The sequence below is a fragment of the Mus caroli genome, unplaced genomic scaffold (genome assembly GCF_978045245.1).
Source record: "Mus caroli unplaced genomic scaffold, Mus_caroli_1 scaffold_10, whole genome shotgun sequence".
In the NCBI taxonomy this organism is placed as follows: Eukaryota; Metazoa; Chordata; class Mammalia; order Rodentia; family Muridae; genus Mus; species Mus caroli.
The window spans coordinates 49,041,257-49,061,622 of record NW_028227265.1 but is presented as its reverse complement, the minus strand read 5'-3'; the positions used below and the strand labels follow the sequence as shown (position 1 = coordinate 49,061,622).

At 44.9% G+C, this 20,366-nt stretch overlaps 1 protein-coding gene across 1 annotated transcript in view; it reads left to right on the top strand.

Annotated features, from left to right (window-relative positions):
* Window positions 1-11,227: 11,227 nt before the first annotated feature.
* Frem3 (FRAS1 related extracellular matrix 3) overlaps window positions 11,228-20,366 on the top strand; it is an 80,210-nt gene continuing 71,071 nt past the window's right edge. The window contains exons 1-2 of the mRNA XM_021170967.2: window positions 11,228-16,408; window positions 18,317-18,409. Coding sequence (XP_021026626.1) covers window positions 11,251-16,408; window positions 18,317-18,409 — 5,251 coding nt within the window. The 5' untranslated portion in view covers window positions 11,228-11,250. The remainder of the gene's footprint in view (window positions 16,409-18,316; window positions 18,410-20,366) is intronic.

Here is a 20,366-nt window from a genome sequence, read left to right as displayed (position 1 = left end):
CTTTTAGATTACAGCATTCCTTGAGCCTTGGCTGTCATGTCAGCTCTGTTCCCTCATAGTTAACAGAGATACTTCAGGAAAAGAGGCCAAGCAAAATTTCTGTCTGAAATGCCATTCAGCATGAAGGGGAGAACTTTCCTCGTCCCTCCCTTTGTTCTTGAGCTTTGTGAATTGTTCTTGGGAATTTTAGTAATGGCATCACAGCAGAATTGAAAAGGAACAAAGGATGTTCAGAAATGTGGATAGAAGATTCTTTTTTTTCATTTACTCTGCTTTCTAACACAGCATTTCTCCACCACAGCACTGCTGACATTTGAACCTAGAGTCTTCTTCACCACAGGAAGTCATGCTGTGCGTTGCAGAATATTGATCTGCCACAAAGTCCCAGCAGACCATGGGCCCCACCCCTTTCAGTACAACAGCCAGAAATGTCTCCTACAGGGAAAAACTGTCCCCATTTGAGAATGACTCAGTGAAATCATCCTCACAGAGCTTTTTTTTTTTTTAAGATTTATTTGTTTATTTTATGTTTATGAGTACACTGTAGCTGTACTGATGGTTGTGAGTGATCATGTGGTTGCTGAGAATTTGAATTCAGGACTTCTGCTTGCTTGCTCAGGTCGGCCCCGCTCACTTCAGTCTAAATATTTATTTATTATATATCTAAGAATACTGTAGCTGTCTTCAGACATACAAGAAGAGGATGTCAGATCTCATTACAGATGGTTGTGAGCCACCATGTGGTTGCTGGGATTTGAACTCAGGACCTTTTGAAGAGCAGTCAGTGCTCTTAACCGCTGAGCCATCTCTCCAGCCCCTCACAGAGCTTTGAAGGACATTCCAAGCAACCCAAATATGATTGTATGTACATATTAGAATTACTGAAAAAAAAATAGGCGAATTCATCTTAGAAGGTAGCCAAGTTTTCTTTCAAATTACACTTCCCATCTCCCATACATTACATTACTGGATATAAAATATTTTCCCAAAGTAAATCATTTTTAAGGCTATTAAACTACTAAACAAATAGACTCTTCCTAGGACTGCTGTTCTGACCAACTTTAATAGAAAAGTATTGATATGCACTCACTGATAAGTGGATATTAGCCCAGAAACTTAGAATACCCAAGATGTAATTTGCAAAACATAAGAAAATCAAGAAGAAGGAAGACCAACGTGTGGATACTTCATTCCTCCTTAGAATAGGGAACAAAATACTTATGGAAGGAGTTACAGAGACAAAGTTTGGAGCTAATACGAAAGGATGGACCATCCAGAGAATACCCCACCTGGGGATCCATCCCATAATCAGCCACCAAACCCAGACACTATTGCATATGCCAGCAAGATTTCACTGAAAGGACCCTGATACAGCTGTCTCACGTGAGGCTATGCCAGGGCCTGGCAAATACAGAAGTGGATGCTCACAGTCATCTATTGGATGGAATACACAGCCCCCAATGGAGGAGCTAGAGAAAGCACCCAAGGAGCTGAAGGGGTCTGCAACCCTATAGGTGGAACAACGATATGAACTAACCTGTACCCCCAGAGCTCGTGTCTCTAGCTGCATACGTAGCAGAAGATGGCCTAGTGGGCCATCACTGGGAAGAGAGGCCCTTTGGTCTTGCAAACTTTATATGCCCCAGTACAGGGGAACATCATGGCCAAGAAGTGGGAGTGGGTGGGTAGGGGAGCTGGGTAGAGGGAGGGTAGAGAGAACTTTTGAGATTGCATTTGAAATGTAAATAAAGAAAATATCTAATAAAAATAGAAAAGTAAAGGGAAATATGTACCACACTAAGAACATAGACTATTTTTGCCAACTCAATGATATAGTTCTCCATGTATACTTGTAGCCAGCATTCTGGTTATTGTCGCTGCACCCTCCCTGGTCTCTGCCCTGCCTCTATCAATCCCCTTCTCTGCTCAACAAACCCCCTTTTCCATATTCATGGGGTTTTGTCAAGTTCTATTTGAAGACTCAATGGGTTTAGCCAGAACCTTGTGTGTCCATGGTATGGAGCCTTGTCGGGTCACCAGTGACTTCAGGACTGATGGCAGTGACTCTCCAATTCCTAGACTCTATCAGTGGCCACTCATTTAACAGTTGTAGGCAGACCTCTGAAGCCATCTCCCATACATGATTGCCTTAACAGGCCCATTCTTGTGCAGGCTCAAGAGGCAAGCATAGTTGCATTCTGTTACAGTATGAATATTCGGTATTCTCCATCTCTAGTAGTAACACACATTTAAAATCCAATGGGGAGATTTGTTTTATTTTAGATTTCATTAAAATATGATTATTTCACTAAGTATTCTGGCAAATCCAGGCCTCTTAAAATGTGTTCAGTGGAACCAGGTAGCACATGCTGGTGATGCCGGCACTCAACACTGAGGCAAGAGGCTTGCAGTCTCAAGTTTGGGCACAAGTATGACTCTTTTCCACAGGATCATGGCTAACACAGAGTCCAGGCCCTCACATGGCCAGATCTCTTCCATGGTCATCAGCAGAGACAGCAAACCTCACCCAGGACAGCTACAGGAGCCCCAGTCAGTTAGCATTTAAGTTGTAGCATGTTATACCTGCTCAGAATCCAGCTTCCCTCTTTATTTTATGTTAATGTCACAGACATAGGAATTCCGACTCAGGCAGAAATACAGTTGTAAATCAGAACTATGTTTTTACAGATTCCCTTGGCATTTCAAGAAAATTTCAGTGAGACAAAAATAGCAGGAGAGGTGCTTTCTCAATGATTGTACAAAAGTGACTTGAGCTGGACGCACAGGCTGTGACATTGGCATCCTCAATATCAAAGAATGGAACACAGTCCCTGTGCCTGCTGTTTTTGACAGTGCGGGGTACGGGTACGTGGGGTGGGTAGACTGGGCTTTGCTTGAAGCTGCAGTGCAGGGCTGCAGAGCACCCATAGCTGGGAGGACAGCTTGGCCGTGCTTAAAGCCCACAGGCATGGATAGAAACCCTGGCAATGGTACAAAGTTCTCATTCCAAGGGGACCTAACCATGGCAGGCGTGAAATAGTCCTGACATGTCTTTGGTTATGTCACAGTTCAGAGGAGGTGGTGTCTAAGACAACAAAAATGTATTCTCAAACCAGATTATTTCATCAAACTCATTTCTGCAGCTGCTCACCAGTGTGCAGTATGGGTCCCCTGGGACTTCTTATGTGGTAGGAAGCTCTCCAAACCTGAGAATGAGATCCAATTCTTTCTCAATTTACAAACTTAACTCACAAATTGAAATTACTATGCAATTACCAACCGATCTTAATTTACAACTGATACTTTAAAGTGAAAAAGTAATAGGACAGAGCTCTGTAAACATCTTGATAACAGTTAATCAAGAAATGTAATTGAAAATAATGTGTGCACTGAGAGAACTGAAGTGACTATTCATAACTTGTTTCAACAGACAGTTTAACTGAATAATAAACAGGCTAGGTCACTCAGACTCAGTGCTTTGGTGGCAGTAACCAGCAATGACAACAGCTGGACGCTCGTACCACTCTCACTGCACCCACCCCGCCACATAGTGGATCTCCCTCCTCTCTCCTACTAGTCCCAAGCCTGAGAAATTTTAAAATCCTGCCTCTGTCTGTCCTCCCGAACTATTAGCTGTTGGCATCTTTATTTACCAATCAGAACTGACTGGGAGCAAGGTCTCAGAAGCTACATGCAAACCCTCTGTGCAAATAGTTTTTTTTTTGGGGGGGGGACTCAATTAGCATTTATAATACAAGCAGCTACACATACACACACTCACACACCAAATAAATAAAATGTGGGAGAAAGAAAAAATTTCTAAATAAGTAAAAATCCTCAAGTTGAAAGCCATATTCCTCCAGAAAATATACAAAAACCAAAACTGAGCCTGATAAGACCTACAAATAAAACAGATAATTATGTGCAATATGACAGCATGTAATGGTTTGTATATCCTCGGACCAGGGAGTGGCACCATCTGGAGGTGTAGCCTTGTTGGAATAGGTGTGACCTGGTTGGAGTGGGTGTGTCACTGTGGGTGTGGGCATAAGATCCTCACCTTAGTTGCCTGGAAGTCAGTCTTCCACTAGCAGCCTTTGGATGAAGACATAGAACTCTCAGCTCCTCCTACACCATGCCTGCCTGGATACTGCCATGCTCTCACCTTGATGATGATGGACTGAACCTCTGAACCTGTAAGCCAGCCCCAAGTAAATGTTGTTTTTTATAAGACTTGTCTTGGTCATGGTATCTGTTCACAGCAGTAAAACCCTAACCAAAACACAGCATAATTATGTATAGTATATACAGGAGATACATTTAGAATGATTTACTTTAAAACAAATAAGTAAAGCCACTCATAAGCACCTACTAAGTATTTGGCCCTAGGTAACATGGAAATTTTTAAATGGAAGTAATGGGCAAGGAAGCAACCAATGTCAGATGGCCTGAAGACCCAGGTCCAGGGCCCTCCTGTATCACTAGCTGAATGCCATCCTCTGGATGCCCCTTTCCAGTCCCTTCAGCCTCTCTCTCTCCCTATGAGCTTTCTCCCCCTTTCCATTGTTTCTGACTCTCCAAATATGCACCTATTTCCCTTCCTTCCTCTTTGCTTCCCCTAAAATATCCTACCATCTTTACCCACAATTCCCTACAAGAGAGTACTACAGCACTTAGTGTCGTTCTAGACAGACAACCTGCATATAATGTTTAAGATCAAGCCACATTATACAGAGCCTATCCCATACCACAACATCCCTGCAGCATCACAACTCCTCAGTGACAGGGACTAAGTACTTCTTTGCCATCCCTACTTTGGGATATACATAGCTTTATACCAAAGATAATTTATGATTTTCATTAATAGTGAAATAAAATGTGTATGAAGGCTTCCCACCCCCCAGCCCATGATGACATATAACCCAGTGGGCTACATAGTCCTCACATATGCATCATCTTCCAAAAAATCTTTTAGAAGACAAAAGGTGTTCTGTGAAACAACATTCAGCCCTTCATGCACAAAAATCATGCCTTAGGTGTAAAGCTAAGCTTTATGCTCACCTAATGAAGTCTGGAACTTACCTTTCCTTCATTTTCTTCTGCCACCATGGCTTACATCACCTATCTAGCCCTGTAAAGAACTGAATTTAACGACATTTCCAATTGTCCATACATAGACCTACAACACGTGTGGCTCTCCAAATTCCCAATGCCATTTAGTTTCAACTTGAAAATGAGTTTCTTTTCTAAGCCACGTTTGAAAAGTGATCTCAAAGTTCCCACACCTGTGGTTAGGGAGCTTGAAAAGATTAAGCGTGTGCCCTGTGCTGAGAGTCCAGCAGCCCCTGCCTGCTGCTATAAGGAAACTACTCTCGACAAGCCCAAAAGAACCCGTCCTCACTGAGAACAAGTGCATGCCGATCAATATCCAAGTACAAACTTCACACATGCAATCTCCACACTACTATTCATCAGCCTCTTAAAAATGCCTTTGAAGTGGCAACAATACATTAATTTTTAACAAATAATTAACTCAGTTTTCTTATTAAACTAAACTGCTTAATAAACTTTATCTAGGTTTATTAAGTGTATTTGAAATGTCCTTAAAACAAATTAATTAATCCACCATTTATAGTAATCACCGTTCTCCAAAGAAGTGGTGCCAGTAGCTACAGATTGTTTATCATAAGGCTCCTGCATCGTGGGAGCTGAAAGTCTGCCGTGTGCAAGCAAGGGATCCAAGAAAGCTGGGAGTTTTCAGCCTCAGTGTGAAGAATGATGAATTAGGATTGGCCAGAGCAGCAAAGGATAGGTGCCTCAGCTCAAGCAAGCAAGCCGATGAGAAACGATGGCTTCCTCTTTATGTTTTTATTCTCTTCAGGCTGACAGCAGATGAGGTAACACCCTGGTGCATTGAGGAAGGGGTTCCCCTACCAAGTCTACTCATTCCCATGCTAGTCTCATCCCATCAAGAAATAACATCCAATCTGGGAATCCATGATGCAGTCAGTCAAGTGGCACATGAAATTCGCCATCACACTGCTCTAGAAATATTTCAAACATAATTAGTACTTCTCAGCAGTTTCTTTACGCATGTGACTATATATGACAATCTTCCCACCATCATTCCAGGGTCATTTATATAGGAAAAATCCATATCACTTTTAGTCCTAATCAAGTAAAATATGGGTAGCTATGACTAAGGGTCTACAATAAGTCAGTCTGAAGTTGCTTAATAATTTGGCTCCATGTAAATTAATCATAATAAATATAAGAATAAACTACATACCAACTCATTCATAATTTTCCTCGCCACTGTTTCTGGAATGAACCTAATAACAAACTGGAAAATTACTCTCTATGAAGAAACTTCTAGAGTTGATTTCCCACCTAATCATTCAAATAGGAATCGATATCAAATATCGTTTTGGCACTAGAAATAAACAAACCATCAGAATATCACCACGTGCTCACCAAGGGCTGCCTCCCCACCTCGGGAGAACCTTGAAGAACATAGCGAGTTGATTATCCAGCCAAAGAAGAGCATTCCGAGCTCATGGTCCAGTGGACTGTTTCTGGCGTGTTTCTTTGGGACACACTCCTCTTCTCTATGGTTGCCCTAGTTAGGGTTCTTCTACACTGGGGTGACACACTGACCAAACCAATTTGGAGGGGAGAGGGTTTATTTAGCTTCAATTTTTCACCAAGAGAATCCAAGGTCGGACCTCAAATAGAGCAGAAACACTAGACAGGGGCTTGAGTCAGAAATGAAATCAGGCATGCTGCTTACTAGCTTGCTCATCATGGCTTGCTTGGTTTGCTTCCTTACACAATCAAGGACCATGTACCTGCCCAAGGACAGCACCACCCACAGTGGGCAGGGCCCTCACATTACAATCAATAATTTAGAAAATCCCCCCCACAGACTTGCCTACAGAAAATCTGATAGAGGCAATTATTCGATTGAGATTCCCTCTTTCCAGATGACTTTAACTTGTGTCAAGTTGACAAAAAAACAGACAGAAAGAAAATTCAATTTTATTTCACCCTATTGGAATGAAAATGATGGATCTATTTTATTTTCATCACTACATTTTAGAAGCAGAAAACCCATTGTCTGGTTCCCAGGTTTACAGCTGCAGACGAATTTGGTCCCACGATGAACCATATCTTGAGTCCCACCTCAGTGTTAGAATGCTGTTTGGATGGTGTGTTTGTACTTACAATGGACTCTGGAGTTGTTAAGACCTCTGGAAGTAGTGGAAGGGAGGGAGTGGATTGTGACAGGTATCTTTGGCGGAAACTAGTGCATGGTCATATGGGTTAAATTCTCCAATTCACAAGTCCTAACACCAAGTGCTTCACAGTGTGACCCTTATTTGAGATAGCCACCATTGCAGAGAGGGTCACATTAAAGAAGGGGTTAAAAAAGCGAGCCTTGGCCCGCTGGTGTCCTGAGGAAAAGGAGAAACAGCATAGAGAGAAAGAGGGCTACAGGCCAGAGCCTGTCCGAAACAACACCCTGCACTGTGCAAAGAGACCCGTCCCTCAAGGCACAGAGAACCCTGCTCAGACTTGTACAGAGCGCAGCCTGGCCATAGCAGTCTGTGTAACACAGCTAAGTGCCATTGATGCTGTAGTTCTGACAGGTGACAAATGACCTCTGTGGCCAGAGGCTGTCACATGAGTGTTTTATTTTGTTCTGGATTTATTTGTTTTTCCTTGTACACTCCCTATTACAGGTCCTCCAATGTGTTAGAGCTCCTTGGTTCCAGGCTAATTAGATTAAACCCTCCAGGTACACAGACCCAAAGTATTTTTTAATCAGTTAGCTAACAGTCAGAGTCCAAGCATTTATCCTCAGATATACTGGGTCTAAGCCCTCTCATTTCCTCAGCTGGTAGAGGAAAATACTTTTGATGCGCATCAGTAGAATTAGTCTTGACTGGAATCACCTGTAGAATTAGGAGACGCTGTGGTCGTCTCCTCACTGGATGGACAGAACCTTTCTTACCTGTTCTCAGTCATTCTCCTTGAAGCTGGGTGTGACTTTTCTAAAAGTAGCTTGTCTCTGTGCCAAACACATGCAGGATATTTGGACAGGATATCTCCCCTTACCTTATGGAATGTCATTCATTCTATGTACTTCAGAGCACAGCCAATTACTTATGCAATGGTACATGACAAAAAGTCCTGTTAGAATGTTAAGGATATATAAGGAGTCTTTTCCTGTGGGACACACTTTTGGTGACAGTGGAATTAATTTACAAGGTAGAATTTTTCTGTCTAATGCCTATAAATCTCAATTTCCTATCTGTAATTACAGTAATATCTTACATTTATTGAGTGCTTACTGTGTGCTTGGCAATATTCAAAGAATCCTTTTATGAGGAGTAATCCATTTAGCTCTTGTGGCCACTGGATGAAGTGGGATTCTTTATTGAATATAAATTAGAGACAAGATGTAGCCACTTTGCAAGGTTTCTGCAGGAGTCACATGATGTAGGGCTTATAAAATATGATCAGAGCATATGCTTTATAATTTTGTTTTGTTTCTCTCCTGCTTAATGATAGATTTGGGATGCAGCTCAGGTTCAGAGGATAAATGTGAGGTGATGAAATACAGAGATGCAACATGGATAAAAGAAATTACTCCTTGGAAACAAAGATTTGGCTAGAAGACAAGTCTGGGAAGTCTAAGCATAGTTGACAGCAGTTTCTAATGAGCTGGTGCATTCTGGGAAAGGAGAAAAGTTATACCTGCTGTACTGGTTCCTTCTGATGAATGCCTAAATTTTATAGTCAGTCACTACTACCTCACAGTTGCTTCCCTTCCTCTGTTCTTAGGCATCTGTGGTGACTGCCACACTCTCCCTGCTGGTATAGAGTTTTAAGACTACCCAGGAAGACAGACTTCAACTGATAGCTACATGCATGAATATGAAATTTAGCAACATGGCTCGCAGAGCCTTGTGACTGGAAGGGGAGAGGGGAAGGAGAAAAGTATGACCACATCAATGATAAAGACAACTGATGACCGGAGCAAGAGTTTGTTCTCTGTGTCTAAAGCCTGACCAAAGTGCCCTAAGGAGAGAGCAAGTCAGAGGAAGAGAAATAAGCTGGCAAAATGTGGGGGCCTCCCAGATATACAATGATAAGAAAGGTGAATGCTGAGCAGAGGCGGGCAGAGAGCAAAATCTTAGATTCATTCAGCATCTCACCTCCCCATCTCTACTTCTGCAGTATGGAAAGACTGTCTGAGAGGAAGTGATGCTTAGACAGGAACCAAAAGACTCATCTTAAAGGCTCAGTTGGTAAGATTTAATATACATAGACTAAAAAACAAAGTTCTGTTGTATCAAACAAAGTGATGCATGCCTAGAGCCCAGCAGTCACAGGCTGAGGCTGGAGAATCACAAGTTCAAGACAAGCCTGAGCTATACATGAGACACTGTCTCCAAACAAGAACCATTTGAAATGTTTGATTATGACACTCATTCTTTACATAAGGCAATTAGCAGCTTTCTGGAATATAATGCTTCATTCTTGCATAATGGAATTATAGCTGTGCTTAAATTTTTAAAAATGCATGTTTAAAAATTTTTTTCTGGATGTGCTGGGTTAACATGGCTTAATTAAGCTTAAACATACATTATTTAAAATGAACTTCTCTTACAATCCTGCTATATGAACAGATCTGTGCTAATGAGGTGGAGTAGCATTCAGCTCTAATGGACCACAAATACCACGGGTGGCCTTTCGGAGAGATTAACACTTTCAGGCTCATAAGGTATTCTTGGTTTGAAAACAGGGGCGTGGTCCTGGCTGTGGCGGCAGCAGTGGCTGCTGCTGCTGCTAAAGTAAATTAACCATCTGCAACACTGCAGAGAGATCGAAAGATTAATTTGTGGATATAATCCCCAGGTTAATATTATCCAATTGAAGCTATTTTTTTTTACCAAGAGTTTTGCATGCATCTATTTTCAGTCACTAAAATGTCCCTGACATGAAAAAAAGGAATCAGGTGAAATGGATTGTCTTGAACAGTGACTGACCGGATTCTTCTAGTCCCTAAGAAATTAAGACAAGTCAGGACCTGGCACTCATGTCACTCACAGACAGGAAAGACCATCATTTGAAAGCCTGGTTCCAAGCGTGCGATGGATTATCACAGAGATTTAGCTGTGGGGTTTTCTTGGGCACTGCTGCTCCCACCTCCTCTCCCCAGGCTAATGTATATTTTCCAACCAAGAAAGTAACAGGAAAGAAAAGAAACAGCTAATGTCTAGTGTTGATCAGGTATGGAAACTACATTCTAAGAAAGCCACAGGAAGCTGATCCGCACACCCAATTGCTTTATGTGAGACCCATTCACTGGGAACAGATTAAAAGCTCTTCAAGTTTGCCATCCTGGAAATTGTTGCTTTCCCACTCTCCAAACCCTGAAGCTGCCCCTGCCCCGGTCCCTGACACACACACACACACACACACAGAGAGAGAGAGAGAGAGAGAGAGAGAGAGAGAGAGAGAGAGAGAGAGAGAGAGAGATCCTGTTCCCTCATCGCAAAAAAAAAAAAAAAAAAAAAAAAAAAAAAGAACCTGCAAAGAAACTACCAGGGTTGCTGTGAACGTGCAGAATTACCAGACCTGGGTATAAGCTGCTTCATCAGACAGACAGACAGAAAATCCTTTTTTGCAAAAATCCCTCCCACCAGCTTTTTTTTTAATGTCCAACGTGAAACTCAATTCTGGCGAGAAAAAGCACTCCTGTCAGCGGTAAGAGAGACTGGCTCTGCACTCAATCAGAGACACTATTCCTCCTGGGTGAACGGACCGGTGCCAGCGGTGTCTCCCACGCACATAACTCACCCAGGCGCAGTCACTCTCACTTTCTCAGCCCTGAGGAACAATCCTCTTGTGGCTCCCAGAGAAAGGGGTATCCAGAGAAGACAGTGGGAGGCAGGCAACACAAGGCTGTGACAAATCAAGGTAACTGGGCTAAAGACACTGGGAAGTGGCAGGGAGTGCCTGCATGCTCACTATGTGTTGGGGCACATCTGGGGGGCCAGTGACACCCGCTCAGGTGGACACTTGGAATGCAAAAGACAGAGAGAGCTTGTCCCTTGCTGTTAGTTGCTGCAGCTCCTAGATCTGGCGGGATCCAAGCATCCCCGCCCTCCCGCAGAGTCTCTCTGCTTCCACTGGAGTGGGCATCCTCTAGATATATCAACTCCAGAATTCCATCGGACTATGGCTGGAGATTCTCTGAACCTTCCTGGGATGTCCCTGAAGCTGCTAGTGACTCTCACCTGCCTGCTTCTGACTTGCGCACTGAGGGAACGGGTACCCTTGCGTGAAAACGTGTCCCACTGTGAGCTTTACCTGCCTCCCTGGGGAGCGCTTAATGGTGGTAGTCACCAGAACCCTGGCATTCTGATCGCCAACTCCGGGTTCCAAGTGCCACAGGGCCGCTCGGTTTGGCTCAACCCACTGCGGGATCTGGTGATTCGAGTGCAGCGAGGGGACCAGTGCAAGGTGACAGTGCTGGACTTCCCGCGGCTCCAAGGCGCGCTCTCCCCGCAACAATTTCCCTGTGATTTCGGGGCCCAACAGGTTAAGTACACTCACTTCGGCTCGCCCAGCTCCACAAGAACCCGGATACAGCTGCAGGTGCGCTATGACGCAGGGAATTCCACCCTGGTGCTGCCCTTCACTCTGCAAGTGAATGTAGTCTTCCCCAAGCTTCAGTTGGTGGCGCGCAACAGGCCACTGAAAGTGTTTAAAGTGCTAGGCTGCAGCCACGCCATCGACAGGAGAGTGCTAAACTTTGCCTCCAGGAGCAGGTGCAGGCTCACCTTGCTTCCTCACCCTGGCGGACCACTCCCCAAGTATGGACGCTTGGTGGACACCGCTGGGAACCCTCTCTCCAGGGGCCATCTGGCTGACTGTGAGGCTTTTATCCAGGCTGGGGTACGCTACCAGCATACCACCACACAGTCTTCACCCAGCAGGGACTACGTGCCCATGCTAGTGGAGCTGCTTGGACCAGAATCACAAGGTACTAGGTCAGTGGAGGTGCTGGCCCAGGAGTACTTCCAAATTCAAGTCAGAATCCAGAAGCGAGCCAGGAGCACAGCACCAAGACCTAGTCTCACGGCTCTAATGATGGTGGAGGTTGAACAGTCCTTACTGACAGCCCTGACACCTGAAGTGCTGGCTGCAGAAGACAGTGAGTCAGACCCTGACGACCTAGTCTTCAACATTCTCAATATCCCCGAGGCCCCATCTGGACACCATGGTGGACAGGGTTATGTGGTGAACACAGATGACCCCCTGGGCCTTCCAGTCTCTTTCTTTACCCAGAAAGAGCTTCAAGAGCTGAAAATTGCCTATCGACCCCCAACGGGGAGCTCAGAAGGGGACCACGTCTTTCAGCTCAAACTGCAGGTGGTGGATGAAGATGGTGATGCCTCTGAGCCTTTTGCTTTCATGGTGGTGGTAAAGCCTATGAATGCTCTGGCTCCAATAGTTAGCTACAGAGGAGGACTTGTGGTTTTTGAAGGCCAGGCAAGGCCCTTGTCCGATGCCCAAAGCTTTCAGGTCAGTGATAAAGAAAATTCCAAAGAAATAAAAATTGTTGCAGTCAGAGGTTTGCAACACGGGCAGCTGGTAGTGCATGGGGCACCTTCTGGGTGCAAGAATTTCACACTGGCAGACCTAAGTGCAGGGAGAGTGGTGTACCAGCATGATGGCAGTGACTCTTACAGTGACAACATCATCCTCAAGATGGAGGATGAGCACCACCAGGTGGACTTCCTCTTCCCCATCACTATCGTGCCCGTGGATGATGAGGCACCAGTGCTCACCACCAACATGGGACTCTCCGTGACTGAAGGGCAAGTGGTCCAGATATCCCCCTCTGTCTTATGTGCCACTGATATTGATTCTGAGGACTCAGCTATCCTCTTTGTGTTGGAAAACCAACACCTGGAAGGAAAAGAGGAAGAAACACATGAAGACCTGGCCCCTGGTTCCTACAGCTCAAGCCAGCAGCCAGGCAACATGCTGCTGAGGCAGGCTGAACCCCCTTCGTCCCTTCTGTACAGTGACTGGCACTATGTGGAAAAGGAGGGCCTTTATGAGAAGGTGGTGACTGAGTGGCTGCAGAGAGACATAATGGAAGGGAGACTGTTCTTCTCCCATCCTGGACCACATAGCCCATCTCCAGTGGCTCATCTGGCCTTCCATGTGCAGGATGACCATGACCCACCAAACCTCTCCAACCAGCACTTCTTCACCATCAGCATTCAGCCTGCAGATACGTCGCATCCTCAGCTCTCTCCAGAAACTACCCTAGAAATGACAGTGCAAGGATACCAGCTCACTCCCTTCCAGAAGAAGTACCTCCAGTACACGGACCAGAACTCAGATGAACAGAACCTGTGGTACACTCTACTGACGCGACCAACAGACACTGACAGCAACCATCAAGTCCAGGCTGGAGAGATCGTGCTCACTGATTCACCAGGTAGACCCATCGTTCATTTTACCCAAGCCCAGGTCAATCATCAAAAAATTGCTTATCGACCCCCACAGAGAAATCTTGGCATTGTACCTCGAGTTGTACAATTCACCTACAAGGTGGAAGACACTGTAGGCAACAGTGTGCCAGGTACATTCACACTATTCCTGCAGCCTTTGAACAATCAGCCACCAAAAGTCATCAATAGAGGCTTCGCTGTCTTAGAGGGAGATAGCTTTATTCTTGGCAGAGGTGAACTTAATGTTTCAGACCCTGACACCAATGATGATCAAATTTTCTTCATTTTAGTTTGGGGTCCCCAGCATGGACACTTGCAGTACTTTAAAAAATATATGGTTCCAGGAGAGTCATTTATGCTAGCTGATGTTATCAGTGGGAGCATCTCTTATCAGAACAGCAGAGACCAGACTGACAGTGACGTCATCTACCTAGAGGTTAGTGATGGAGTGCACCATATACCCATCACTGTCCAGGTTTCTGTGCAGCCTGCTGTGGCTGACAGAAGTCCTGGGATTTCTATCACAGGGACTCCAGTATTGGCTACTTCTCTAACTGTCCTTGAAAATGCAGCTTCTGAGATCACTATTGATGTTACTCATGGCAGAAAGAACACAAATGATTTGATGCTATCTTTCATTGTGGAGGACAAGCCTAAACTGGGCGTGATTCTAGTGAATGGTTGGCCTGCAGAGCAAGTCACCCAGGAGGAGCTCCTTGGTGGGGCAGTCAGCTATGTTCACACTAGCGGTGAAATTGGCTTCCAAGGGGTGCATGATACTTTCAGCTTCATCCTCTCCAAAGATGCTTATCACTGGGCCATGAGAGACAACATACTGGAGAGGGTACTGGTGGAAGTAACAGTACTGCCCGTGGATAACATGGCCCCCAAGGTCTTGGTAAGAGAGCCCTTCATCGTATATGAAGGTGGGAAGAACCTCTTGACCCCACAACATGTCAACATTGAAGATGTGGACACTTCCAAAGGTGAAATCCTTTGCACTCTGACTGCACAGCCATCCTCTGGCTACCTGGAAAACTTGGCACCAGCTCCTGGTTCAGAAGTGTCACGGGCTGGCAACCCCATCAGTGCCTTCTTCGTCAAGGATGTTCAAGTGGGGTGCATCAATTATGTACAGAGTATCCACAAAGGAATAGAACCAGAGGCAGATCAATTCACCTTTTATTGCTCTGACGGCATCAACTTCTCCCCAAAGGTCCTCCTCCCTCTAACCATCTTGCCCACCAATGATGAGCAGCCTCAACTTTTCACCCGTGAGTTTGTGGTATTAGAGGGGATGAGCCAGGTCATAGATGCCTCACTGGTCAATGGAGTAGATGCTGACTTCCCATCGGATAAGCTTCACTTTCGACTCACGGTCCTCCCCCAGCATGGACAAATCACACAGCAGCTGGTCACAGGCAGCAAGCCCATCCACAGCTTTACCTTGCAGGAGATCCAAGAGCCCTCCTCCATCGCCTATGAACATGATGACTCAGAGAGCACGGAGGACAGCTTTGAGGTCTGGCTGAGTGATGGCAAGCACACCACTCACACAACGGTGCCCATTGCTGTCATTTTGGTGGATGATGAGGTTCCTCAGTTGACCATCAATGACGGACTGGAAATAGAAACTGGACACTCTGAGATCATCACAAATCATATCCTCAAAGCCATAGATCTCGACTCCGATAACAAGAGTCTCAGTTTTGTTCTCCACTCTGAGCCTCAGCAGGGACTTCTGCAGCGGCTGAGAAAGCCAGGGGGAGATGTAAAGCACAACCTCACTGTGGGAATGAATTTCACCCAGGGTGAAATTGACAGAGGCCTTATCCATTATATCCACACAGGCCAGGGAGAGGCTGTTGATCTTCTCAAGTTTGATGTGACTGATGGTGTTAACACTTTGAGAGATCGCTATTTCTATATCACCGTTGACAACTCAAACAGTGCCGTCCCTGAGATAGTCAGCAAAAGAGTCACCTTGACAGAAGGTAACAGAATGACCCTCACTACTGAACTGCTTAACACCAGTGACATCCACAGCCCTGGTGAACAACTTCTCTACAGTATCACAAGAGCTCCTAGCACAGGCCACTTGGAAAGCTCTGACCAGCCTGGGGAGCCCATGGCTTCTTTTACTCAGCTTCAACTGGCCAGACACAAGATATCCTATGTTCATATTTCAAAGGATAAAATAAAGTTGGACCACTTTGAGCTTAGAGTGACTGGGGGACACCACTCTGAGTCCAGAATCTTTAGAATATTTGTCACAGAGCAGGACAACAAGAAACCTACCTTGACTATCCAAGCACTAGCCCTGCAAAGAGGGGACAGCATCGTGGTCACTCCTTCTCAGCTGACAGTGGAAGATGAGGATACTCCAGCTGATTTTATTCTTTTTACCATCACACGGATCCCCATCCATGGCAGGATTCTATATAATGATAGTCATCCTGTGGCCACTTTCACCAAGAAGGACCTGACAAAGAGCCTGATTCTCTATTGTCACGATGGCAGTGAGACTAGCAAAGACAGTTTCTCCTTCACTGTGACTGATGGGATCCACACAGGCTTCTATGTCTTCCCAGACACTGCCCTAGAGACACATGTGCCTCAGACAGTGTGGATCCAGATAAGCCCCTTTGACGACAGGATCCCACAGATGGGCATCAACAGGGGTGCCACAGCCTTGAAGCTCCTTCACACTGGACACTTGGGTTTCCTCATTACCAATGAGTATTTACAAGCAACACATCAGGGTGCTCCCCACAGACTCCTGACATATAAAGTGACCAGAGGACCGGAGCATGGCTACATCATCAATGCTGGCCTTGGAAATGAGAATACCCACATGTTCACTCAAGGTCAGTCAGATTTTTTTTCTACTGGTGCCTCTGTGGTCTATCTCCCTCAGTGGGTTAGGGCTCTCAGAGCTCTGTAAAATGGTTCTGATGCTAATTTGGATTTTAAAAAAGAAAGAGAAAAGAAAACATAGTAAATGTAAAATTACTCATTGAAAAAAACTAGTCCTTTTCAACTATTCATTAGAAGAGCCACTTAACAGAAAACCAATAAACCTTGTAATTATGCCTTAGCTTTTGATATATCATAAGGTTATGTTTATTTTGATGACATGTTTTGAAGTTAGGAATGGCAATTGTCATAGTTTGTTAGTAGAATCTAGAATTTTAAGATAATTTTCATCTAGACTTGAGATATAAATGATGACATCATATATTTTAGTGTACTATTCAAAAGTAATTTCTGAAGCTGAAAGCTCACTCCTGCCATTCCAAGCACTGAGGCTGAAGCAGTGGACTTGCAAGTTTGAGGCCAGTCTGTAACAAATACCAGGCTAGAGTGGGCTACAGTGTAAGTTCCTATCTCAATGTAGGAAAGAATATAATCAATTTATTAAAATTCATAGAACTCAGTTAGCCTAAGTGTACAAAGGACTCATTTCCCTTTTAAATGTTGAGTTAGTACTAGTGCTGAACAAGAAAGAAGCCCCTGCTTTTCCAGGTTCTGTGGCACCAGAGGTCCTGGGGCTGTTCTTTCCGATTCCTTTAGGTAGCTTTGCCCGTGAGATGTAAAGAGATGCATGGAGTGTTCCACCATCAACACGCATGTACCTGGCTATCGTCACAGAGTAACATTCATGGAGAGGGTTGGTCCTGGCTACTTTTCTATTGCAGTGAAGAGACACCATGACCACCAAGGCAACTTAGAAATAGAAGAAAGAATTTATTGAGACTTGCAGTCTTAGAGGGTGAGTCTGTATGCAGGCAGCATGACAACCAGCAGGGAGGCACCATGCTGGAGTCATAGCTGAGAGCTTACATCTGACCCACAAGCACAAAGCAAAGAGAGGGCCAGCTGGGCCTGGCATGGGCTTCTGAGATCTCAATGCTCACCCCTCCAGGCACACCTGCTCCAAGGAGGCCACACCTCCTAGTCTTTCACAAACAGTTCCACCAACTGCAGACCAAGCATTCAAATATGGGAGCCTATGAGGGGAGAGGTGTTCTCATTCAAACCACCACAGTGTTTTTAGATTGCTTCTAAAAATGGTGAAATCTAACAGCAAACTGTCATTAAAATACTAATGATTACTAATATAAAAAGCAACCACAGATCTAAGAAACATGTTGTTTAAAGCAAGGGTTATAGACAATGAGGAAAAAAAAAACAGTAGCTTTATTCTCATTTTCTTTGTTCTCGAGATATAACATTAACTGTTATTTAAACTAATTTTGACAAAGAGTTAACAGGTCCAAGTCATTATGGCAAGCTCTCTGCTCACACAGAGACTTAAGATCATATTGACCTGGCTCTTCAGAGTGGCCGGATGCTATAAAACATGTGTAGCCAGCATGTTCCTCGGGATGTATAGTGTATCCCTGTTCTTTTATTTTTGCCTTTCTAGCTTTAAAAAACAGACCTGTTGGCCAGCAAGGTGGCTCAGTAGGCAATGGTGCTTACAGCCAAGACTAAAGACCTGAATTCAGTCCTCAGAACCCACATGGTAGGAAGGGAAAACAGACTCCTGCAAGTTGGCCTGAGACCTCCATTTATATACCATAACACACACACACACACAAATACACACACACTACACACACATTAAATAAATAAACATAAATTAAAAATTTAAAGCACCCCACCTATATTTAAATTATGTTACATTTCCACACCATGTGGGACACAAGTTGCCAACACCCCTTTCCTGTTGTGCACATGTGACTTACGACAGTGTCTGTTCTTGTTTGAAGCTGACATTGATGAGATGCGGGTCTACTACATCCTGAACAAGGGCAGAGGCCACGCAACAAGAGATACCTTCTACTTCTCTGTTGAAACCAGTGGTAAGTCTAGCAAGGCTCTGGAATGCACCACAGTGAGTGTCAGTACACAACTGCCATCAGTAAAGTGGCACACCATGCCAGTCAATGAATTCTTCTGCTTTCACTGTGATCTGATGCTCCGTGCTTACTAATGTTTCCACTAAGTAAACTTTTTATTCCTCACTTTTTATTGAGAGGCCATTTTTTAAGAGGATAAAGTGGTCAGGGGTTGATGACTGCTATAGAAGATGCAGTAACTAACTATCTGATGTGTACGACGATCCTAATGGCAGCTGAATCCTAACTTTAGGAGATTCTGAAACCCCAGGTAATGGTGGTGTCTATCATACTGACACTACATCTGTAGGGTTAATGGAGTCCCGCATCAGCTCTGCTACAGGGTTTGAGCAGCTCCGGGAGGTAGGACACGGGAGTTTTGACTGCGCTTACCCCACACTGGCGCTGGACCAGTGTCAGGCTATAGGGAAGCTTCAGAATACTGCTCCAGCGGTGAGGAAGCGCAATCTGAGGTCCTGGGGACAGCGGGAGCTGGCTTGGGGAATCCCAGAGCCTGCAAGGAGACCATCTGGTTCTCAGGCTCTCTCAGGCACCCAGGCACCCGCTGGAAGCCGCAGAAGAGCTGAGAATGGAGTGGGGGTCCGCAGGCTGGATCTAGCCCAGGCCCAGGGGGAAAAGAGAAGAGCTCCAGCTGGATCCCTCAGGGATAGTCCTTGGCTTGTTTGTGGCGGTGGTCTTGGGCTAGGCTTGGTGGCCATGGCTGGGAGCGTAGACTTTATACGGGAGGTTAAGCAGCAGCTCTTTAGGCAAAGGTCTTCTCCATGGCTCCCCACGGCGGATTCCGATGAAAAGAGGCAGTCCATGGTTTTAAGGCGTTTATTGTCATGACTGAAAGTGAATGAGCAAAACTGTACCCCACTTCTCAGGGCAGGCCTACGGTTAAATACCTTTTGCAGGGAGGAGTGTCTGGGTAGGAAAGCTTAATTGGCTAAGCCCTTCAGGCCTTTAGGTACATTATTAAAATGGAGATCTGTCTTGAACCTACATGACCTGTGGTCACGTTCTCTACATTTAGAGGGGCTTGGAACATTGCCCTTACATGACTGATGGCCACAAATGTATGGAGGGCTGCGGGACCAGGAGTGGGGCAAAACGCCTTCTGTCCCTTCAGGGTCACAGGGGTTTCTAGCCTTTGTTCAAGCAGGAACCAGGCTGCCTTTCACAGTCCTACAAACATCGAATGTCTCCTTTCCAGTTGGCCAGCATTTTCAGCTCCAGAGTGAATTTTGTGGCTTTCTAACATTAGAATTTAATTTCTCGGGGGTTGGTGGGGTACAGTGGTGGAGCATATGTTTTGCATGTGTTAAACAGTGCCACACCCCTCCCCCTCCCCCCAGTGTAATCTTAAATTTTCTTGGATGGATGCAAAGTGTAATTACTGGAATTTTAATCTTCTTAAATGGAGAAGAAAATGGATTTACTGACATTGAAGAAAACTTATTAAAAAGCTGCTGGTTTCTGCTGCACTTGAGTCTATCCATTGTGTCTTCAAAGTCACAAAACAGGAAGTTAACAGTTGACAGAAGGTATTTACTTTGCACAGCAGGGGACAGGATAATCCTGTGGTCAGAAGAAAGGCCATTTTGTCAGGATAAGAGTGGAAATTATGTCCCTGTGCTGCTTGACACTCAATAACCTCTCTCAGTAGAGGTCATTCCTCACTCCCAGCAAGTGACAAATGCTCCTTGCCTAAATCATAAGTCATTATTCAAGGACCAATTTACTCCAAAGTCATCCTGTGTAAGAAGCTGGAGGGTGAACTCATCTCGGCAACCTTAAACAAGGCTTTCTGGCCCCATTCTCATCTATTCGCCAGTGACATAAAGATACCTTCATATCTACCTCAGCCGGTTGAGATCACACAGAAAGCACTTGGCACAGAGTTTCTGCTCAGTCCTCA